Source organism: Canis lupus, chromosome 25 (genome assembly GCF_011100685.1).
Source record: "Canis lupus familiaris isolate Mischka breed German Shepherd chromosome 25, alternate assembly UU_Cfam_GSD_1.0, whole genome shotgun sequence".
Taxonomy (NCBI): domain Eukaryota; kingdom Metazoa; phylum Chordata; class Mammalia; order Carnivora; family Canidae; genus Canis; species Canis lupus.
Genome location: NC_049246.1, coordinates 35,286,416 through 35,304,992, shown reverse-complemented (window position 1 = coordinate 35,304,992; position 18,577 = coordinate 35,286,416). Strand labels below are relative to the sequence as shown.

General features: G+C 58.5%; 1 protein-coding gene across 3 annotated transcripts; it reads right to left on the bottom strand.

Moving 5' to 3' along the window:
- Positions 1 to 190: 190 nt before the first annotated feature.
- On the bottom strand, positions 191 to 17,644 carry HR (HR lysine demethylase and nuclear receptor corepressor). Of its 3 annotated transcripts, none has more exons than XM_038573871.1 (20): positions 17,575 to 17,623; positions 15,679 to 16,329; positions 13,885 to 14,674; positions 12,327 to 12,477; positions 12,060 to 12,247; positions 10,503 to 10,667; positions 9,601 to 9,690; positions 9,303 to 9,418; positions 8,025 to 8,106; positions 7,471 to 7,634; positions 7,117 to 7,353; positions 6,755 to 6,920; positions 6,498 to 6,567; positions 6,166 to 6,296; positions 5,920 to 6,039; positions 5,703 to 5,818; positions 3,585 to 3,749; positions 3,033 to 3,161; positions 2,796 to 2,878; positions 191 to 1,123 (listed from the first exon to the last, which is right to left on the bottom strand). In XM_038573871.1, exons 2-19 carry the CDS (start codon positions 16,288 to 16,290, stop codon positions 2,816 to 2,818), a joined length of 3,555 nt encoding a protein of 1,184 aa, XP_038429799.1. In that variant the 5' UTR covers positions 16,291 to 16,329; positions 17,575 to 17,623; the 3' UTR covers positions 191 to 1,123; positions 2,796 to 2,815. The 3 variants fall into 3 exon arrangements, with proteins under 3 accessions (XP_038429799.1, XP_038429800.1, XP_038429801.1); XM_038573872.1 differs by lacking the exon at positions 191 to 1,123 and adding an exon at positions 1,140 to 1,264; XM_038573873.1 differs by lacking the exon at positions 191 to 1,123 and having other exon boundaries at positions 1,628 to 2,878; positions 17,575 to 17,644.
- Between the last annotated feature and the right edge of the window lie 933 nt (positions 17,645 to 18,577).

Below are 18,577 nucleotides of genomic sequence, written 5' to 3'. Positions count from 1 at the left end.
TCGTGGCAAACCGGTGAAATCCCAGTAAACTCTGTTGCTTGGTTAATAGTATAGACAAGGATTTCTTGTTTTGATCACTGTGTCTGTTTGTGTTAGATGTTAACATGAGAGGAAGCTGGAGCAAGGGTAATCAGGAACTTTCTGTGCTGTACTTGTGACTTGACGGTAAATTTAAAATCATTTCAGAATCAAAAGTCTAAAAACGTACTTTATAAGGAAAAAGAAAAAGTCAGCACTGGTTACCCACATGCCAGAGTCACTTCCAGCCCCAAGAGTCATACTTGGGTGACACGTGGGCCAGTGAGAGGGGCCAGAGCAGAAGGCGGACAGTGGGGTGCTGGGAGAAGCAGAAGCCCCAAGGGCAGTGCTGGGCCCAAGATGAGACAGGCGAGCCTCCACGAACAAGAATGCCACCAGGTGCCCCCCAGTCATCTCAGTGTCAGCTCCCACCCGGACTGGCTCTTCCTGCCCAGGGCCAGTCCTGGAACATTTAGTCCACCTGCTGTTTGCAAGAGTCAGACTTTTTTTTTTTTTTTTTTAAGGATCTCATCTATTTACTCATGAGAGACAGAGAGAGAGAGGCACAGACACAGGCAGAGACACGGGCAGAGGGGGAAGCAGGCTCCATGCAGGGAGCCCGATGTGGGACTGGATCCCGGGTCTCCAGGATCACACCCTGAGCCGAAGGCAGATGCTCAACCGCTGAGCCATCCAGGGATCCCCCAAGAGTCAAACTTAATATGCCCTTGAGGGCGCTGCCATGAGATGGGAGGTGGGCAGAGGGGTCTGTGGAGAAGAGAAAGGCCTGGTGACCAGGCCATCTCTGCCTTCCCACAGGAAGGACCCTGTGTTTGGGGTTCTGGGGTGACACTATGGCACAGCTATGTAAGGTGACGTGTAGGGAGGGATGGGTCACTCGGTGCCACATGGAACATGATCAGCTATAAAGTGTGTTGAAGGAGGACAGAGAGGACAGCAAGCCCATCTGCAAAGTCCCTTCAGGGCTGAGACTAATGGAAGCGAGGCTCTAGTCAGGAAGCTTGGTTCCAGCCCCAGTTCTGCCACTGAAATTGCTGTGTGACCTTGGGTGACTCGCTTAACCCCAGCCGGTCTCTCACCTTTGCAGTAAAATAGAAATAAAGAATATCTATCTCGCAATCATGAAACAGGATTAAATAAGATCGGTTAAATGAGAACAGTGGCGAAGTATAGGAGCTCCTTGATTTCCTCTTTTTTCTCTATCCCACGAGAATATGAAAATGACCTAGCAAAAAAAAAAAAAAAAGAAAAGAAAAGAAAATGACCTAGCTCGGCAAACAATGAAGAAACCCGATTTTTTTCCTTTCAACAAGGGATGGTTATATGAATCACAGCAAAGCCACAGAAGGGAACACAAGCAGCCATTTAAAATGAAGGTTAGGTAGCAGCAACACAGAAAATGACCCCAATGCAGTGTTAAAAGGAAGAAACCGAGTACAAAACACACCGACTCAATCATACATAAAACAGCTCCTTGGAAAAAAATAGAAGGAAATACACCAAAAATACTAATAGTGGTTGGGTTAGTGGTGAGTGGAGGTGAGCTTAAGGTGATTTTTTCCTATTTTCTAAATGTTCTGGAAGTATATTAACTTTATAATAAAAAATTTTATTTCATAAAAAAACATTCCCCAAACCACTGCAGGAACAATTAGGTATAACAAGAGTCGGAGCGTGTTGGCGCTGAGATGTACAAGGGCAGGGGAGCAAGCAGAGCCACACCAGAGGGCCCTGGGGGTGGGGAGGGGCTGTCAACTGTCACAGGCAGCAAGCCAGTCCCTGGGTAGCGGGCTTGGGGCCAGCCACGGGCACTGAGGGCAGACAGCTAGGCAAGAGCTCTTCTGGGCCACACTCCCAGAGCTCCAGGTCAGGTCTGACAGGAGAGCTGGGGTAGCCTGCAGTTTGCGTACAGGCTGGGGTTCCCAGGTCTCTGGAGCCCTGGAAGGTTCCAACTGCTTCTCAGTGGCAAGGAAGGATCCAGGCCCCGGGAAGAGGAGCAGGCAGGGGTGTCTGAGGTCCCTGTCATCATGCCACCCCCACACACACACTCCATTTCCTTGTGTCTCCTCCCTCCCCAGTCCATGTGGCCTGCCCGGAGCAGGGCCAACCACTCCAGCAGCATTCACAAAACAACAGACTTTAATGGAAATCATGAAGGAGGGAGGCGAGAAGAGGGAGCAGGGACAGGGCATGGCCTGTATCATTCCCTCCAGCCAAGCCTGGGCAGTCTCCTGATGCCACCCGCCCCCCCCCCCCCACACAGCGCACTGTTCTCTGGCAAAAGGGCAGGATTTCAGAGGCCCCTTGCTCAGCATGGCTGCAGTGCGAAGGGCCACCCGGGAGCCCAGTGAAGATGTGGGTGGTGTAAGCAGAGCTTGGGAGCCGGTGGGACAGCAGGGGGATGACGCAGCAGAAGGTGTTGCTTAAGCCAGAATGATTCCCGAGGTCCCCCAAAGAAGAGCTGTTTGTCTCCTGGGTGCAGGGGGGAGCAGAGGTCGGAGGGGGTCTTTCACCCCCGATGTGGGCCTGATACCATGGAGAGGGATGCAGGGACAGAGCAGGTGCCAGCCTGCGAGGGCAGGTGTAAGCTTCGATGGCACTGTGGTTGTTGGCTTTGGGGCCGAGGTTGGAGTGGGGAACAGGGTGCCTGCCTGTGCCCAGAATGGTACTTGAGGGATTGCTCAAGTCCCCCAGCGTCATTCTCTGCTAAAGCCGTGCCTGGACTGAGCACCTGGTCTACCTGCCCCCCAACCTACCCCAGACACTCAGGATCCCCCTATTTAGCCTCCTGTAATGTTCCCACAGACACCTTCACTGCTTGGAACACCGCCCAGTCCATCTAGAAGAAAGAGAGAAGACAAGGTATTTACAATCACATTCCTGAGCTCTTCCCACCGAGAATGCCCTTCCCAGGCCCAGGTGAGCTGCTTGCTTGGCACAGAGTGGATTTGCCATGCTACCCCAACCACCCTCCTGGCCAGTGTCACACCCACCTGGGCATAAAGCAGACGGCGGTCCGGGGACAGGCTGGGTCCCTGGTGGCAGAGCTGAGCAGAGAGGGCAGAGGTCTCTGGGGACAGGAAGTGCTGAGTGACGCTCACTGTGTTTACCAGGCCCTGTACCTATGCCAGAGAGGAGATGGGCAGGGGGTCAGTGGAGACTCGGGCTCATGCATCCTTCCCTTACTCCTTTTGTCATTAAGGTCTATATACCATAATGACCCCCGCCCAGCTCTCAGAGAGCAGAGGCCCTGGATCCAGCACCAGGCACCTCAAAGGGCACGGCCAAAACCAGGCCAAGGGATGGCACAGGCAGGGTGGGTATCCTAGGACATGAAGCCCAGTAGGGCTCGATGACTCTCAGGCCGCTCAGCTTCTCTTTTTCTTTCCAGTGGGATGGGACTTCCTGACCTGCCTCGCTCTTAGGGCCCTGGGAGGGGTGAGGACAGAGTGGGTAGGGGAGCACTGTGGCACTGTGATGTCAGGTCCCACCGTTCCTCATGGGTCAAGGCTCACTGCAGAGCCCCTGGCCTGTGGGGGAAGCACCTGGTGGGGGGCCCCGGCAGGCACCAGCACGGCCTCTCCGGGGGCCTGCAGCAGGGTCCAGCAATTCACGCCCCACTCTTCCCGCAGGCGCCGCCGCAGCCCTGCATCCAGGTAGCAGCAGCCTGGGGTGCCAGGCTCCAGGTTGCCTGCTCCGGCCGGGCACACCTCAAAAAAGAAAAGGGGGAATATGAGCAAGGTGGGGGAAATAGGAAAGGGCTACAAGATGGGGCACAGACTTTCCAAAGGCCGAGGACTGATGTGGTCAAGTCTCAAGGGGCGAGCAGGGGAGGTCATAGGGGTGGGAGAAAGGGCTAGGTAGTGAGGGGCAAGGGCTGCTCAGGTGGCAGAACAGAGCTTTGGCTGGAAAGAGCTTAGAGGACAGGATTAGGGGCTCTGAAGCTGGGGATCTAAACCTCCACTTTTTTGGGGGCTATAGATGCCTTGAATAGTCTCTGCGTCCTTGACCCTGGGCTCCTTTCTCCAAAACCCCAGAAAGATATCCTGCATGATCCCAACTCATAAACTGTTTATACCAGAAGCTCTTAACCTGCAGTCCCTTGAACATCCTGAATTGTGTGCTAAATTGTAGGCGACTAGATGGCTGTATGTCCCTGGGGAGACAACCTAAAGCATCGATCAGATTCTTCTAAGATCCCAGATCCAGCATAGGCCACACAGAAGCTCTGACGCCCCGGGGATGTACAGGCCGGCCTGGCAGGCTGAGGCCTCTGAAGCAGGCATGGCTATGGGGGGTAGGGGAGCCTTCATCAGCCCAACCAGAGTGGGGAGCTCCTTGGGCAGACAGGGGTTCACAGGGGCCGGAGAAGGAGATGCCCAGGGGGTATCTGCAGAGGTGAACGCCAGCATCGTGATCCACCTGGCCACCAGCCAAATCCACCCTTTAGTAGAACCTTAACAATTGTTCCTGGGCATAGGACTCAGCGGTCCAAGACTGGGCCGTGGGGAAGAGGAGACTGGTGAGCCAGGCCGGACCCCAGGGTAGCCCCACGCAGGTGCCAGGGCTCTTGTGCCCTCACAGGCCATCCCGGAGCTAGGTCAGTGTTTCCCAGGCCACCCAGTGAGAATATACCCCTCAAACCTTCTCCATGAATCATCAGGTTTGGCCATGTGAGACTGCCTAGAGCCACCACACCCAGACTAGAGGAGGCCATCTGTGTGTGAAGGTGTGCTTCTGTCGGCGTGTTCCAGCATCTGTGTGTGCAGCTACAGATCTGTGTTTGTCAGTGTGTCCGCACATATGCATGCCTGTGGGCAGGAGGGTGGCGGTGGACAGCCGTGTTAACACCTGCGTGTCTGCACGTGTGCCTTAGCAGGGGTGACACTTGGTGGACGTCTTTTTCCCGGGACAATCAGGGTTCAGCTGGATTTTGGAACCACTGTACCTGCCCTAATCTTAACACTGGCCTTCAACCTCCCCTGCCCCCCAGAGCTTCCTGCCTCCTGCGTATCCCACATCTCCTCCTTTCCTGCCCCTTATCTGGGTCCAGTCTCTCCCTCTACCTACTCCATGCTGCCTCCCTCAGCCCTCACTTGCTAGCACCCCAAAGACACCTCCTCATAAGATGTAGAGCAATGGAGAGCGGGGCAGCAGGAGGGCATCTCGGAGGAGCCTCCCTTCACCCTCTGCTACCCGGAGCCCATGCCGGGGAGGCTGTCTGCCCCCAGGAGGAGCAGCGCAGTGACCTGGGGGTGGGAACAGCCATAAGCTCAGGTCTCAGCTCTACCACTCAGCCTCAGTTTACTCATCTGCATAATGGGAAAGCAGCAGTGCCTGTGATGCAGGGTGGTTGAGACAATGAACTGAGATAGCGTACCCACGGCCCTTACACGGTGCCTAGCCTGCAACAGCTCTTGCTCTCGTTTCGGCTTTAGGTCCCTCCTCAGGCCCTGCCCTTTCCGTGTGCCCCACCATACAGCTCGCAAGATCCCAATTTGCCTTCTCTGTGAACCACGGCTGTCCAGCTCACCTGAGGGGTGGGGAGAGTGAGCACATGGGGTACGCACAACAGGGAGAGCTTCGGGGGGCTGGGAGCCCCCACTTCTAGGGAGCACGAGGGCAGCGCAGGGGAAGGGGAGGGCTCCCGGCTCCTTCCTCACCATCTGGAGAAAGCGGCGGATGCGCTGGGCGTCCTGTGCCCGGAACACGTGCCACACGGTGCTGACCTGGCTGCCTGGAGACCAGAGCCCCTCCCCGTCCAGGCCTGAGAGGAAGTCTGTGGAAGGAAAACAGGTTAGGAAGGCCCAGGGTGGGCACAAACATCACATCAGAATCTGCAGATGGTACCCCCCACCCCAGCTCTGGCCCAGGACCCACCTTTCTGTGCCCGGTGCCATGCAGGCAGTGGGGCTTCAGCACGTACCAGGACACTGACCAGGTCAGTCACCTCCACACAGAGGTTCTTGGTCCCCAGGTGCCCACGGTGTGGACTCACACCTGCATGAGGCAGAGAAGGGACCAGCTGGTCACCGGCTCCAGGACTTGGGCGCAGACACACGTATGCCCAGAGGTAATAGGAATGGATGGGATCAGGGGCTGGGCAGGAGTGGAGTGGGCACTCACCATAGGCTGCCCACAGCTGGGGCTCCAGTGGACGCAGGGCAGGGCCAGGTGGGAGGTAGGAAGCCAAGTTGAGTTTCCCACGGAGGGCACAGTACTCTGGGAGTGGCAGGCTGGCAGCCAGGTTCTCCATCCTGGAGGGGGCGGGGTCAGGCCCAGCAGGCTCAACTCAGGTGCTCCAGATCCCCTCGAAGCCCACCGCTAGTGGGGCCAGTCCCAAAGGCAAGCAGGAACACTGAGGATCCCGGAGTGCAGGGCGAAGGAGGAGGGGAAGTGAGGGCAAGGAGCTGGACAGAGGCTAGGCATGTAGGGCCAGCCCTTGGTACCATACACACCTGCTGGTGTCCTCGTCGCCCAGAGCTCTGTGCAGCAGGAGGACGGAGCCCTCGTCTGACTTTGGGCGAACTAGGGGAGGAGACATGCCATTGGCCTGGAGAGGCACCTCCTTGCCCAGAGGACCCTGGCCCCATGGCAGCAAGAGAGTCTGGTTCCTGCCCAGGGCTCTGCTTCCAGCTGCCCCCAGGGTCACCATGGGGCTTTGCTGCCACCTGGCTCAGCCTCCCAACCACTACCCCCCATCAGGGACACTTACTTTCAGGCCGGGAGAATCCCTCCCAGAACGTTGCACTGCGGAGGCTGGTGGGCTGGGGAGGCCCCAGGGGGGTCAGCGCCTGCACCTGGCCTCCAAGCGCCCCAAGAGCTTCCGTCCCCCACAGGCTGCCCTGCAATGTCCTCTGAATCCCTGACACCAACACGGGCTGTGGTGAGGAAAGGAAGACAGATGCAGGGAGAATAGACTGGCACCCAACTTGGCCAGGCTGGGGCATGTTGTAGGGGCCACCAACCCTGCCGCCTGCTCTGGGTAACGGACTGGGTGTGGCTGGGCCTACGGGTTGAGGCTCTGAGGGTATGCAAGGCCGTGACGACTGGGAGCCAGGAGGCAAGGAGCCTCACCTGGCCCTGCCTCCAGTGCTCCTGGAAGAGGTGGAAGCCTCGCCGAGGCCGGGGCTCCTGCAGCCACAGCAGAGCTCCGGGGGGCGGCAGCCGGGGCCGCACTGGCGAGAGGGGCAGGCCCAGGCCTTTGCGCAGGCCTGGCCCAGCCCGCAGCCCCGGCCCCAAGGCTTTCTCCTGGATCTTCCGTTCCACCACCTGCGCGATGATGCTGTCTAGGATGTTGGTGATGCGGTCGTCCTGTGTGGACAGAAGGATGGAGGGGCTGGATGACTCAGGACCTGCCTTACCCCACAGGGAGGGCCAGCCCAGCCTCTGTCCCCGGGCCCCCAGGCCTCCCTCTGTGCCCTTGCTCACGCTGGGCAGGGCAGGAGTGACCGGGGCAAAGGCCATGTGTATCCGCTCGTGCCCCAAGCAGAGTTTGACAGCAGTGGAGGCCAGCAGTTCACAGAGAGAGGGGCAAGGTAGGGGCCCTCGGCCGGCACGGTCCTCTGCCGGGGTCTCGGTGGAGTCCGGGGTCTCTGGCAGGGAGGAAAATGGTGAGGGGCTTCCCTTTTCTCTCAAGGCTCCACTGCCCACAGGCTCGGCCCTCATCTCCTGGCCAAGTCTCTCTCCTCGCTGGCATCGCCTGGCTCAGCTCCTCTCGGGAGGCACTCACCTCCCGCCGCCTGCCTGCCAGCAGCTTCCCCCACCTCTCCGAAGGAGGGGCTCACATGGGGGTCTCACTGGAGAGGGTGAGGACACTTGTCCTACACTTTATTTAGATTCATTTTCTCTGGGATGACTTGAGAAGAGTGATGGAGATTATGGGGGCACAGGATGGCTGAGGCCATTCCAATCTGTCCCGGGGACTCCAACCCTGGACCAGCACCCCCTGCACCATCTGAGCAAGGGCCAGGGGAGCTGCTTACCCTCTTTGATGTCCTTGGTCCTGTTGGTATCCCCGTTGCAAGAAGATTGTGGAATGGGGGGAGTTTTCTCTGTCGGCTCCTTCTGTTAAACCCATCCACCACCCCCCGATCCAACCAGAGATTTAAAAATGGCAAACAGCTTAATCCAATCCAACCCACAAGTATCAGCAAGACTCTAAAATTGTGTTTACAGGGAGCAAAATGTTATGTGATATAACATTAGGTGGGAAAAAGTTGCTCACGGAATTCCACACACAGTATGATTTAAAGTATATAAAAACAGGGGGGCCTGGGTGGCTGTCGGTTGGGCATCTGCCTTCAGCTCAGATCACGATCCCAAGATCCTGGGATCGAGCCCTGAGTCGGGTTCCCTGCTCAGCAGGGTCTGTTTCTCCCTCTACCTTGTCAGCTTGTGATATCCCTCTCATGCTCTAATAAATAAAAATCTTTAAAAATAAAATCTACAAAAACAGACTGAGCAAATATGTAGACTAGCAACTGGAAAGAAATATGTCAAAATAAGAAGGGTGGTATTATAGGCTATTGTTTTCTTCCTTATACGGGCTTGTATTTTCCGTCATGGGTATGTACCAGTCTCTGGCACACAGAATGCATTTATTTATTTATTTATTTATTATTTATTTATTTTTTTTAAAGATTTTATTTATTCATGAGAGACACAGAGAGAAAGAGAGGCAGAGACACAGGCAGAGGGAGAAGCAGGCTCCACGCAGAGGGCCTGATGTGGGACTCAATCCTGGGATCCTGGGATCATGCCCCGGACCAAAGGCAGGTGCCAAACCGCTGAGCCTCCCAGGGATCCCTCACAGACTGAATTTAATAAACTATTTCTTGAATGAATGATTTTTATCATAAAAGCATGAACTTTATGAAAACTTTGTGAAATGCATCCTGAGCGCCTGCATACGGAGAAGGTGGGCCCACACTCCGCCTGTAGGAGCCTGTGCCTGGGGAGTGGAGAGATGGGACCCGCCAGCCAGCAGCTCTAGCATGATGTGGCAAGTGCTAAGCTGGGACACGCACAGAGTGGGTAGGAGCTCTGAGCAAGCAGATCCTGAGGTGGGGCAGTGCTAGAGCTGGATCCATGGATCCTAATCCCCGGAGAAAAGTGAGAAGTAGCTTGATTTTACGTAGCTCCTTTAACCCCATCAAAAGATAGGGACGAAACCCTGCCAAGGTCAGTAATTTCCAGACACACTGCCTGATCTTGGGGTCCACTGGCTAGTGCCAGCACCCGTCCTGCGCTCAGCTTCTTACCTGTTGGCTTCCATCCCCAGGGGCCCACACACGGGCATCAGCTTGGCAGGGGCAGTGCCCCCGGATGTCAAACTTGACCCAAACCTCGTGCATGGCGGTACTCAGTTCGGCCAAAGCTGTGAGTGGGGAGGGGAGACGGAGTTTGGTAGTGAGTGTGGACAGAGGCCATCCCTGTGCTGCTCAGCCTCAGCAAGCAGGAGGGCATGGGACTGGGCTGAGCCGCATCCAGACAGGAAGCTGCTCTCCCCACCCTGCTCTCCCCGCCCTCTGCACGCCCCACCCCTCCAAGATGGCTCACCCTGGCTAGAAACGAACTGGGTGAGTATCAGGGAGCTGGCACTATGCCCAGCCTCTTGGGGACACTCCTCCACAGACTCCTCCTGAGGACCTGTGGGGTAGGAAGAAAGAAGCTGCAGGTCAGGAAACCAAGGTAACCACAGCTTAAGGTCACAAAAGAGGGACAAAGGCATGATAGCTTTAAATCAAGGGGCTTGACAATCCAGTGGGCTTTCTGGGACACTTGAGTTCAAGAATAACATAGGATCCTTTGCTTGCAGAACACAGAGCCTTTAAAATGCTATTCGAAAAAAAAGTAAAATAAAAAATAAAATAAAATAAAAAAATAAAATGCTTATGTGCACTGCCAGACTCCGAGATGATCTTGTGGAATACAGTGTTCTCCAACATTTCTGACCCTGCAACTCTTTGGCTATCTCTATTGGAACACTGGAAATTTTAAGCCCTTGGGCAACCACGTGGAACCAAGAGAGAAGAAGCTGAGAACCATGAAAAGAGGAAGACTTGATGGAGTTTAAATCCTGGACCCAACACTTACTAGCTGTGTGACCCTGAACAAGTCACTTAACCTCTCTGATTTTTCTTATCTGGAAAACGGAGGCAACAATACCCACCTCACAGTGTTGTAAGGTTTAAAAAGGTGCAAGCTGAGCAAAGTGGGAGGCATAGAGTAGGCACTCGACTTCTCTTAAGGGTGGGCAAGGACACAGGCGTGGCCCTCTGATCTGAGGAGAGGGAAAAGTCTGCTCTAAGGGGCATTGAGCCATGGTGGCTGAGGCTGGAGTTGGGGAGGCAGGCTTTCTTGGGTAAAGGCAGCCCCGAAATGGCCACAAACCTTAGAGCAGCCCTTTTGAGGGCCCCCATCTCTGCCTTCCCACCCTCAGCCCCATGTTCCTTTCCTACCTGCTTTGTCCCTGGTCCTCCTAGCACCCGTCATGCGACCACAGGCCACGCACAGCCGGTGGCTGCAGTGGGGACATTTCCAGTGGGTGTTGAAGAGGCCACGGTGGCAGCGGCTACAGCAGCGTAGAACACCTGGGTTGTCCTCTGTCCTGGCTGGCCCCTGGCCTGTTGACCACAGGAGAGAACGGGGTCAGAGAAGGCTCAAGCCACTGGGCCCTCCTGAGGACCTCCAGGCAGGGATGGAGAGATGTAGAAGCGGCTTCCACTGCGGGGCCATCCTGGAAGGGAGACAGGCCCCTTATAGACACTCCTCTTTACTTGACAGCCTCTGTAAAGAACCTTCCCATAGCACTGTCTCCAGAAATCCTTCCCAGGGACAGTGCAGGCCTCACCTGCCCAAGTCCTGCCCCCAGGGACTTCCCCATAGCCCTGTATTACCAAACCACACCATTTCCAGCACATTCCTTCACCCACCTCTCTCCCTCCTGAGGGAGGACTCTGTATACCCGAAGAAGGAACTTTAGAGGCCACTCCTTCCCTCACCCAGCATTTCTGACTAACCCCTCCGCAATAGTGGGCACACGATCATTTACTCATGCAATGATCACCCTATCCTGTGTGAGGCTGAATGCTGGGGACTCAGAGCTGGTCAGGGCTCAGAGCTGCCTCCCAGAGCTCACCTTCCAAGAGGGGTGGCAATGATCATGGCACCACAGGGTGGATGCTACGGCAGAACAGGCTAGAAGGATGAGCAAGGGTGGGGATCGTGGGGCAGCTCCACAAATGGGCCCCAAGTGATGAGTAAGTGTTCATTCATCAGGGAGAAAGGGAACAGAAGGACATTCCAGACAGAAGGAACAGAGAGTGCCAAGGCCCAAGGCGATGGACGAGCTGGGGTGATGTGAGGAGGATGGGCCACCGGGTGATGTGGAGTGCTGGGAATCCAGGCTGAGGGAGTGGCAGGCTAGACCAGCTGAGGAGAGGGGGAGGGGGCTGGACTCTCTGGGACAGGAGAGAGCCACCAATGGCCCCCTAATCAAGTTGTGACCTTACTGCAAGTGTGTGTACACATTTTCAAAAGCACACACAGGGTTGTAGAGGGAGAAGGAGGGACAGCCTGAAGCCAGAGGGACCCGCTGTATGCCTGGCACCCCACTAGTCTTTCCACATGGGTCCAGGCCCTACTAGCCTCCCAGAGCCTTAAAGCCTCAAACCGCAGAGAGGGCCCCCACCTGCCAGTGCCCTTGAAGACACTTGGCACTCCATCTTATTTCCCCAACAAACCCAGAAACTCTTAAGCATCTGGACTGGACCAAGTTTCACACATTCCCAACATCCCTCGCCCCGGCAAGAAACTTCAGAACTCATGTCAACGAGGAGCCTAAGCCAGGAACAAGGTCAAAGCAGGGCAGGAGCTCTCCTGAGTTGGTATCAGGATGGATGGTGCTGATGTGGGGGAGGGGTCCACATTCTGCAGGCCCCATGCTCTGTGTAAAAGGACAGTCACCCCAGAATCCAGCCTTCCCGGGCTTCTGCCTGCCCATGGGTCCTGCTCACCTTCCCGCTGCGCCCAGGCCAGGGCTTCGCGCTCCCTCCGCAGCAGGCGGCATAGTCGGTCCCCCAAACCACTCAGCAGATGCTTGGCAAGGCCCTTGCTGAGCCCAGCCTCAGGGCCGGACCCTCCTCCCTCCTCAGAGCTGGCTGCTGAGTCTTCCTCCTGCTGCTGCTCCCCTCCCAGAGGCAACCTGGAGACAGGGCACCAGAAGGTAAGGAGGGAGCCTCGACTGGGAGGCTGCTGGGGGCACCCAGGGGCAACAGGCTCACCTCAGCACTTGCTGGGAGTGGCGGGCTAGCCCTCCTGCCTCTCCAGCTGCATGGGTACAACTTTGGCACTGAGCCATGCCTGCCAGGGGAGCCGAACAAAGTGTATCCTGAAGCCCCAGGTCCTGGATGCTGGCCCTGCCATCTTGGGGTCCTGAGGAGACAATGAAGCTGGTCAGGAGTCTGGGCTTCCTGAGCTTAGGTGAACCCCAGGCCCTTAGCACCCAGCCACCCACAGGCAGAGCCAGCCCAGCCCCTAGGCCCTGGTCTACAAAGCCTGATTGGGAGCTAGTGAAAATGAACCTGGCAGTCAGAAACTTTACAAAAAGGGCTGGGCGGGGGAGCCTAGGAATGCCCTGACCCGGCCTGATGGCCCAGAGGAGGGGTCTGCTGTGCAAGATTGGAGCAGCTGGGATGATCATCCTGCCCCAAGTCCCCAAGTGCAAGATCCAGTCACTGTAGACTTTGTTACATCTTTTTTTTTTTTTTTTAAGTAAGCTTTATGCCCCAACATGGGGCTTGAACTCATGTCCCTGAGATCAAGAGTCACATGCTTCACGGACGGAGCCAGCCAGGCGTCCCTCGGTCAGTGCAGACTTTGGATAGCTCTGCAGTGGGCTTAGTGAGACCTCTGGCCTCATGTCAACAAGAGGAGACAATCCTGGCATGGGACGGAGGGTGCCAAAAGGTGAGAAGGCCAGAGAGTTTCAACATAGGCCACAGGTGCAGTAACCCAAGAAGGGAGAGGGGCCAACAGCTTCCCCCCCGGCAGAGGCCTGTGAGAGCTCCAACAGACCCATGCCAGGTGCAGGGGTGCTTGGGTGAGGCCACTGAGAGCTCCAATCCAGGCCCAGTGGTCCAGGACGCCAAGAAACTGAAGTGATCCTGAAGAGCTGAGACTGGGGCCTGCTGTGCTGGAACCCTCCGTGAAGAGCACAGCATGACAGACGGTCCAGGAGGTGCCCCAAGTCCTACTGCTGGTGGAGTCCAAACTGAGTTTCCATGATCCGGCGGGCCAAGGGAGTAGTTGTTTGCTCCTGGGGCAGGACCAGGGGTCCTTCAGGAGGGCCAGTCCCTCAGACCGCCCCAGGTGTGGCACCATCACACAGATGAATGTTTACTGAGTGCTTGCTCACTAAAGTGCCAGGAATTCTTCAAAGCCCTTTATGTGAATTAGACCATTTCATCTTGCTGCAGTCTTTATGAGGTGGATGCCATCTTTATCCCCATTTTATAGATGAAGAAACTGAAGCCCAGAGAGGTGAAGTAACTAGCTCAAGGTCACAAAGCACCAGGCACTCTGACTCCAGAGCCCATGCTCTGAACTGTGTTGTTACTCTGCCACCGACACATCGCAGCTTGGAAGGAGGCAGATGGAAATAAGCCATTTGCTGGAAGGCTCTGGCCTGTAGATGCTAAGGAACTCCCAGAGAACCATCACACCCGGGTGGGAAACCGGACAACTTATGTGATCCACTCATAAAGGGCCTAATGATCCACTTCCCTGTAAAGCCCCAGTCCTGGCCGACCCCTCCCAGGTGGGGCTGCCCTGCACCCTTACCTCTGTGGTCATCACGCTGTTCCGCCTCCATCTTGTTCCCAAATGATGAGTCCAACATCTCCTGCCAGGCTCTGGCCCCCTGCACCGTGCTCCCCGGGAAAGGGTCGGGCGGGCGCTTGGCAGCTGGGCTTCCACCTGCTTCCTGGGCCTCAGGGCTGCTTGCCCTCTTGAGGGCATGCGGCTGGGCAGATGGGCTCTCCTCGTCCCCAGGGCAGCCACCTGGACACCCAAACTGCTCAGAGTGTCGTGTGAGCCACGTCTTCTTTAGCTTGGTGTGGTGGCTGGGTGGGCAGGCCCTGGGACCAGAGGCCTTATTTGCTTCCTCGATGGATTCACTGGGCCCGATGGTGCCCCCGTCCGGGCCCTCCTGGCACTGCCCACAGGGGCTAAGACCTCCATCTCTAGCACGTGGGTGAGATGAGCAACAGCCCACCTGGGTGGTCGGAGGCCCAGGAGAGGGGCACCTTGATATGGCTGATGGCCCCAGCTGGTTCCTGAGGCTCCCATCCCCTGGTACAGCCCAGACATTGCCAAGAGTATGAACCAGGCCCGGGGGACAAGTGGGCCAGGGGGTCCGGGGAACAGCGTCTGGATGCCCCAGGAGAAATGGGCAAAGATTCTGATGCCTGCCCACTCCTGCCTCTCCGTCTCTCTGGTGGAATGAAGGACGTTCCACTTCCCCAGTTCTCTGGAAATGCCCACCGGGGGCTAAGCCTAACAAGCCAGGTTCCGCAGTTGCCAATGGCTCCTTTGCCAGCCTGAGAATGCTTGGATCCTTGTGGTAGAAGCCCTAAAGAGAGGAGAAGGGGTAGAGCTAGTGCTGATTTTGATCCTAATGCTTCAAAGGACGAGCAGAACCCACAACCAGCAGGTGTGTGCCTGTGTGGCCTTAAGGGTCGTAAAAACACTGAATAACTCAATAGTGGTTTGTAGATGGTTCTCCCTAAGTGCCCCCCTGCCCTGCCGGCCGCACTGCCCTGGCTATTCCAGGGTCCCTCCCCCGGGGGTTCTCAGACCTTCGCACAAACCCAGCAACTAAAGGCTTCGTGCTCGCCACCACAGAAGGGCCTCCGAGGATCTATTCAGATTGTTTGATGTCCAGCATCAGGCTGCTCTTAAAATATTTTAAATCTTATTCCTGGGGGCAGCCCAGGTGGCTGAGCAGTTTAGCGCCGCCTTCAGCCCAGGGCGTGATCCTGGAGTCCCGGGATCGAGTCCCACGTCGGGCTTCCTGCATGGAGCCTGCTTCTCCCTCTGCCTGTGTCTCTGCCTCTCTCTCTCTCTCTCTCTCTCTCTGTGTGTGTGTGTGTGTGTGTGTGTTTCTCAAGAGTAAATAAATAAAATCTTTAAAAAAAAATCTTGTTCCTGGGCATGGAGGTGGGTTGCCTGTGGGGGAGGGGTGTGTGTGCCATAGACACAGGCCATTTGGACACCTGTGCATCCCATTCCCAGACAGAGGGCCTTGTCTGCTCTCACCAAACCCCCCGACCCCAGGATGAGATGGCATATTCCGAGGCCACAGTTCCCAGGGCCTTGTTCTGGGTGGACAATGAGTGAGTCAATCCCTGAAATGGCCCAAAGGCAGGGAAGGCTCAGTGAAATGGAATCACTCGGAGGAGGAATTGCTTGGGGTTGACTGTGTCTGAGCTGACAGGCTCCTCTCCTCAGGTGCTGTCTTATCTTTTGGTGAGAATGGAAGAGCAGAGTGGTATGACCCTGGCAGGGCCGCTCAGGGGTCCCTGAGCTACCTCGCATGGCCAAGGCCCCAGGTGCCCTCTCTGCGCCAACACTCACCTTGCTGCCTAAGCCGAAGGCAGAGGGCACTTTGGGCTGCCCCCCTGAGTACACCCAAGGGTGTGGGGCTAGGGGCCAGTCACACGGACGCTCTGGGGGCAGGCTGGACACCAGGTAGGGTGGCAAGCAGGTAGGCACCCAGAAGGGAGATTGCTCAAGGATCTTGGTCTCCAGAAGGAAGGGGCAGTGCAAGGGCCGGAAGGCCACAGGGTCACTCTTGGGATGGCCACCACCGTGCTCAGGAATCAGGGGGCCATAGCGAGGTGGACACGCTGAGCCACAGAGTGCCAGTGGGTGGGTAAGCATCGCCTCCTTCCAGCGCAGCCCCTCCTTGCTGCCCAGCCAGCTGGCCTTCCTTCCCCCATTGCGGGGGCCTTCTCCCTCCACCAGCGGGAGCGTGTCCTTGGGGCTCTGGGGAAAGCCTGGGGGAAGCCAGGAGTCTGGGGTGCTTAGGACACCCCTCCAGAAGGGAGTAGGCTCTCCCATGCACAGTGCCCCACGGCGCAGGCCGTCTTGAGGCAGAGTATCAGGGTCCTGTCCCACGATGCCATTCTCAGGGGCTGTCTTCTCCCAGGCTGGGGTGTCCTTCAGGAAGCTGGGCGTACTCTCCATCACTCTCCTGCCCTCATGGGGCTCTCCCAGAGGGGGTCCCTGGAGCACAACCAACAAACCATGAGCCTCTTAAGCACGCGCCCCAAGCACCGTACCACCCGGTACCAAGTAGGCACCGCCCTGGCAGCACCAAGGCAGCTCAAACCAGTAAGGCAAGTGTCAACCTACAGCTAGGCTCTACGATGCCTGCCCACATGCAACTCGAAGGACCTGCCTAGATGGGATGCTCAAGCGTGGGGAGGTCACCCCTTCCCCCAAACGACTAGGACTTGACAACCCACCTGGGCCAGAGCCCCTCAGTGGAGACCACCATTTCTAGGATGACATGGCCTTGCATTGCTAAGCCTGGACCCTGGTCACGAGCCATGGGGAAGGGCAAGGGGCAAGAACCCCAAAAATGAGGTGAGTTTAAGGTACTTCACTAGGGGCCAAAAGGCTGGATCCTGGCCCTGACTCAGCATCTGCTATGTGACCTTGGGCAAGTCACATCCCTCCTCCGGGCCTCGAGCACCCTTGTGTAAAATAGGGCTTGGAAACTGGCAGTCTCAGAGGCTTCTTTCCACAGTCCCGTCTGTGGGGCTGGGGGTGCTGCTTGCCACTAAGCTTGTAGAGGTGGGAAGTGCAGGCAGGGAGGGCTGGAGTCCCTGGGGAGAGCTGCCAGGCAGGGTGTCTCTCCCTACACTTGGGCAGTCCCCAGGGTGCCTCTTCCCAGCTCTCTACAGTTTCTTGGCTTCTGAAGCAGAGTCCCGGGACAAGTGCTGGGGGCCACCACAGCCCCCGAGGGAAGAAGAGAGCCAGCACAGGAGAGGGGGATTAGGAGGCCTCAGCTGGGACAGGTCAAGCTGCTCCGGTCCAGCAGGCAGTGCCAGGGCCGCTGGCGGCCGCTGGTAGCTGCAGCCTGGCAGAGGGAGGGAAGGAGGCGGGGAAAGCGGGCTGGGCCCCAGAGAGAGGCAAAGGAGGGAAAATTGAACGTGCGTGCAAGGGACCAGGGTGACAGGTGGCACCGGAGCCACAGCGCTCTGCCAGCGCGGGCCCCTCGCCGGCCGGAGGAAGCCCCCGGGGAGAGGCGCGGCAGCCCAGGGGCCGCTATCAGAGGTCGCTCTGGTTCCTGGGGCCCCGGCGCGTCGCGGCGCAGTCCCGTCGAGCGCCCTAACTTGCGGCCCCGCGCCCCGCGCCCCGCGCCCCGAGCGGACAGGCGCAGGCAACGCCCTCGCCGCGTGCGGCCGGCCGGGGAGGGCGCGGCGAGCGCGGCAGCAGGGCCGCCCGGGCCCCTTCGGCGCTTACCTGGGCTCGGCGGGCCGGGCGCGGCGCGGGCGGCGGCGGGCGTGGTGGCCGGGGCCGGGCGCCCGCTCCCCATGGGCCGGCTCCGGGGCCTCCCGGCCGGCGAGCGAGGACGCGTCCTCCCGCTCTCCGCTCAGCGCGCTCGCGTGCTCTCCCCCCGGGGCGGCGGGGGCGCTCTAGGGCCGCAGGTTGGAGGGGTCGGATTCCGGGATCTGGAGGATGCGGCACACGGCGCGGATCGGCCGCACCAGCTTCTGGGCCGAGGCCGTGGGCTGCGCCATGGGACGCCGAGACTCCGTGCTGCGCCGCGGGGAGGGCCGGGCCGGGGCTGGGGAGCGGGTGCCCCCGGGGGGAGAGTGGGAGCCGGGCCGGGGGGAACGCGCGCCCCGGGTCGGAGACCGCCGAGTGGGGGGGAGGCCGAGAGGCCGGGGGAGGGGGTCGTGCCTGGAAGCGCGGGACCGATCCCGGGTCCCGAGAGAGGCACCGGCGAGGGCGCGGCGCGGCGCGGCGCGGCTAATGGAGGGGGAGCGCGGCGGGCAGCGCAGCAGGACCTCTCATCGCCATCGCCAGACGCGCAACTGAGAGTGGGGAAGCTGCTCCGCCGGTTTCCTCCTCCAGCACCCTGCGGGAAACAGGAGCCCGTGATTCGGCGGCCCCGCCTGGGCCTGCCCCCTCCCGGGCCCCGGGGGCTTCCGCCAACGCCCCGGCGATGCCACCGGCTGCGCAGGGGGAGAATGAGCCCTTTGTTCCCCCCTCCCCCCCGCGGCACCCGGGCGCCTGCCGAGAGAGGCTCCCCCGGGGCAGCGTGCCAGCTTCCCAGCCGCCCCACCCTCCCGTGGGCCCGGCCCCGGAGCCTGGCAGGCGGGCAGCACCCCCACCATAGGTGCCAAGCCCGGGAACTGGAGCAAAGGGCGGGAGGGGCCGGACCGGGCCGCGGTGGGGCGGGGTGCCCCCCGGGGTGCTAGGGCGGGGCGGCTGGGAGGGGGCAGTGCGGGAGCTGGCAGGG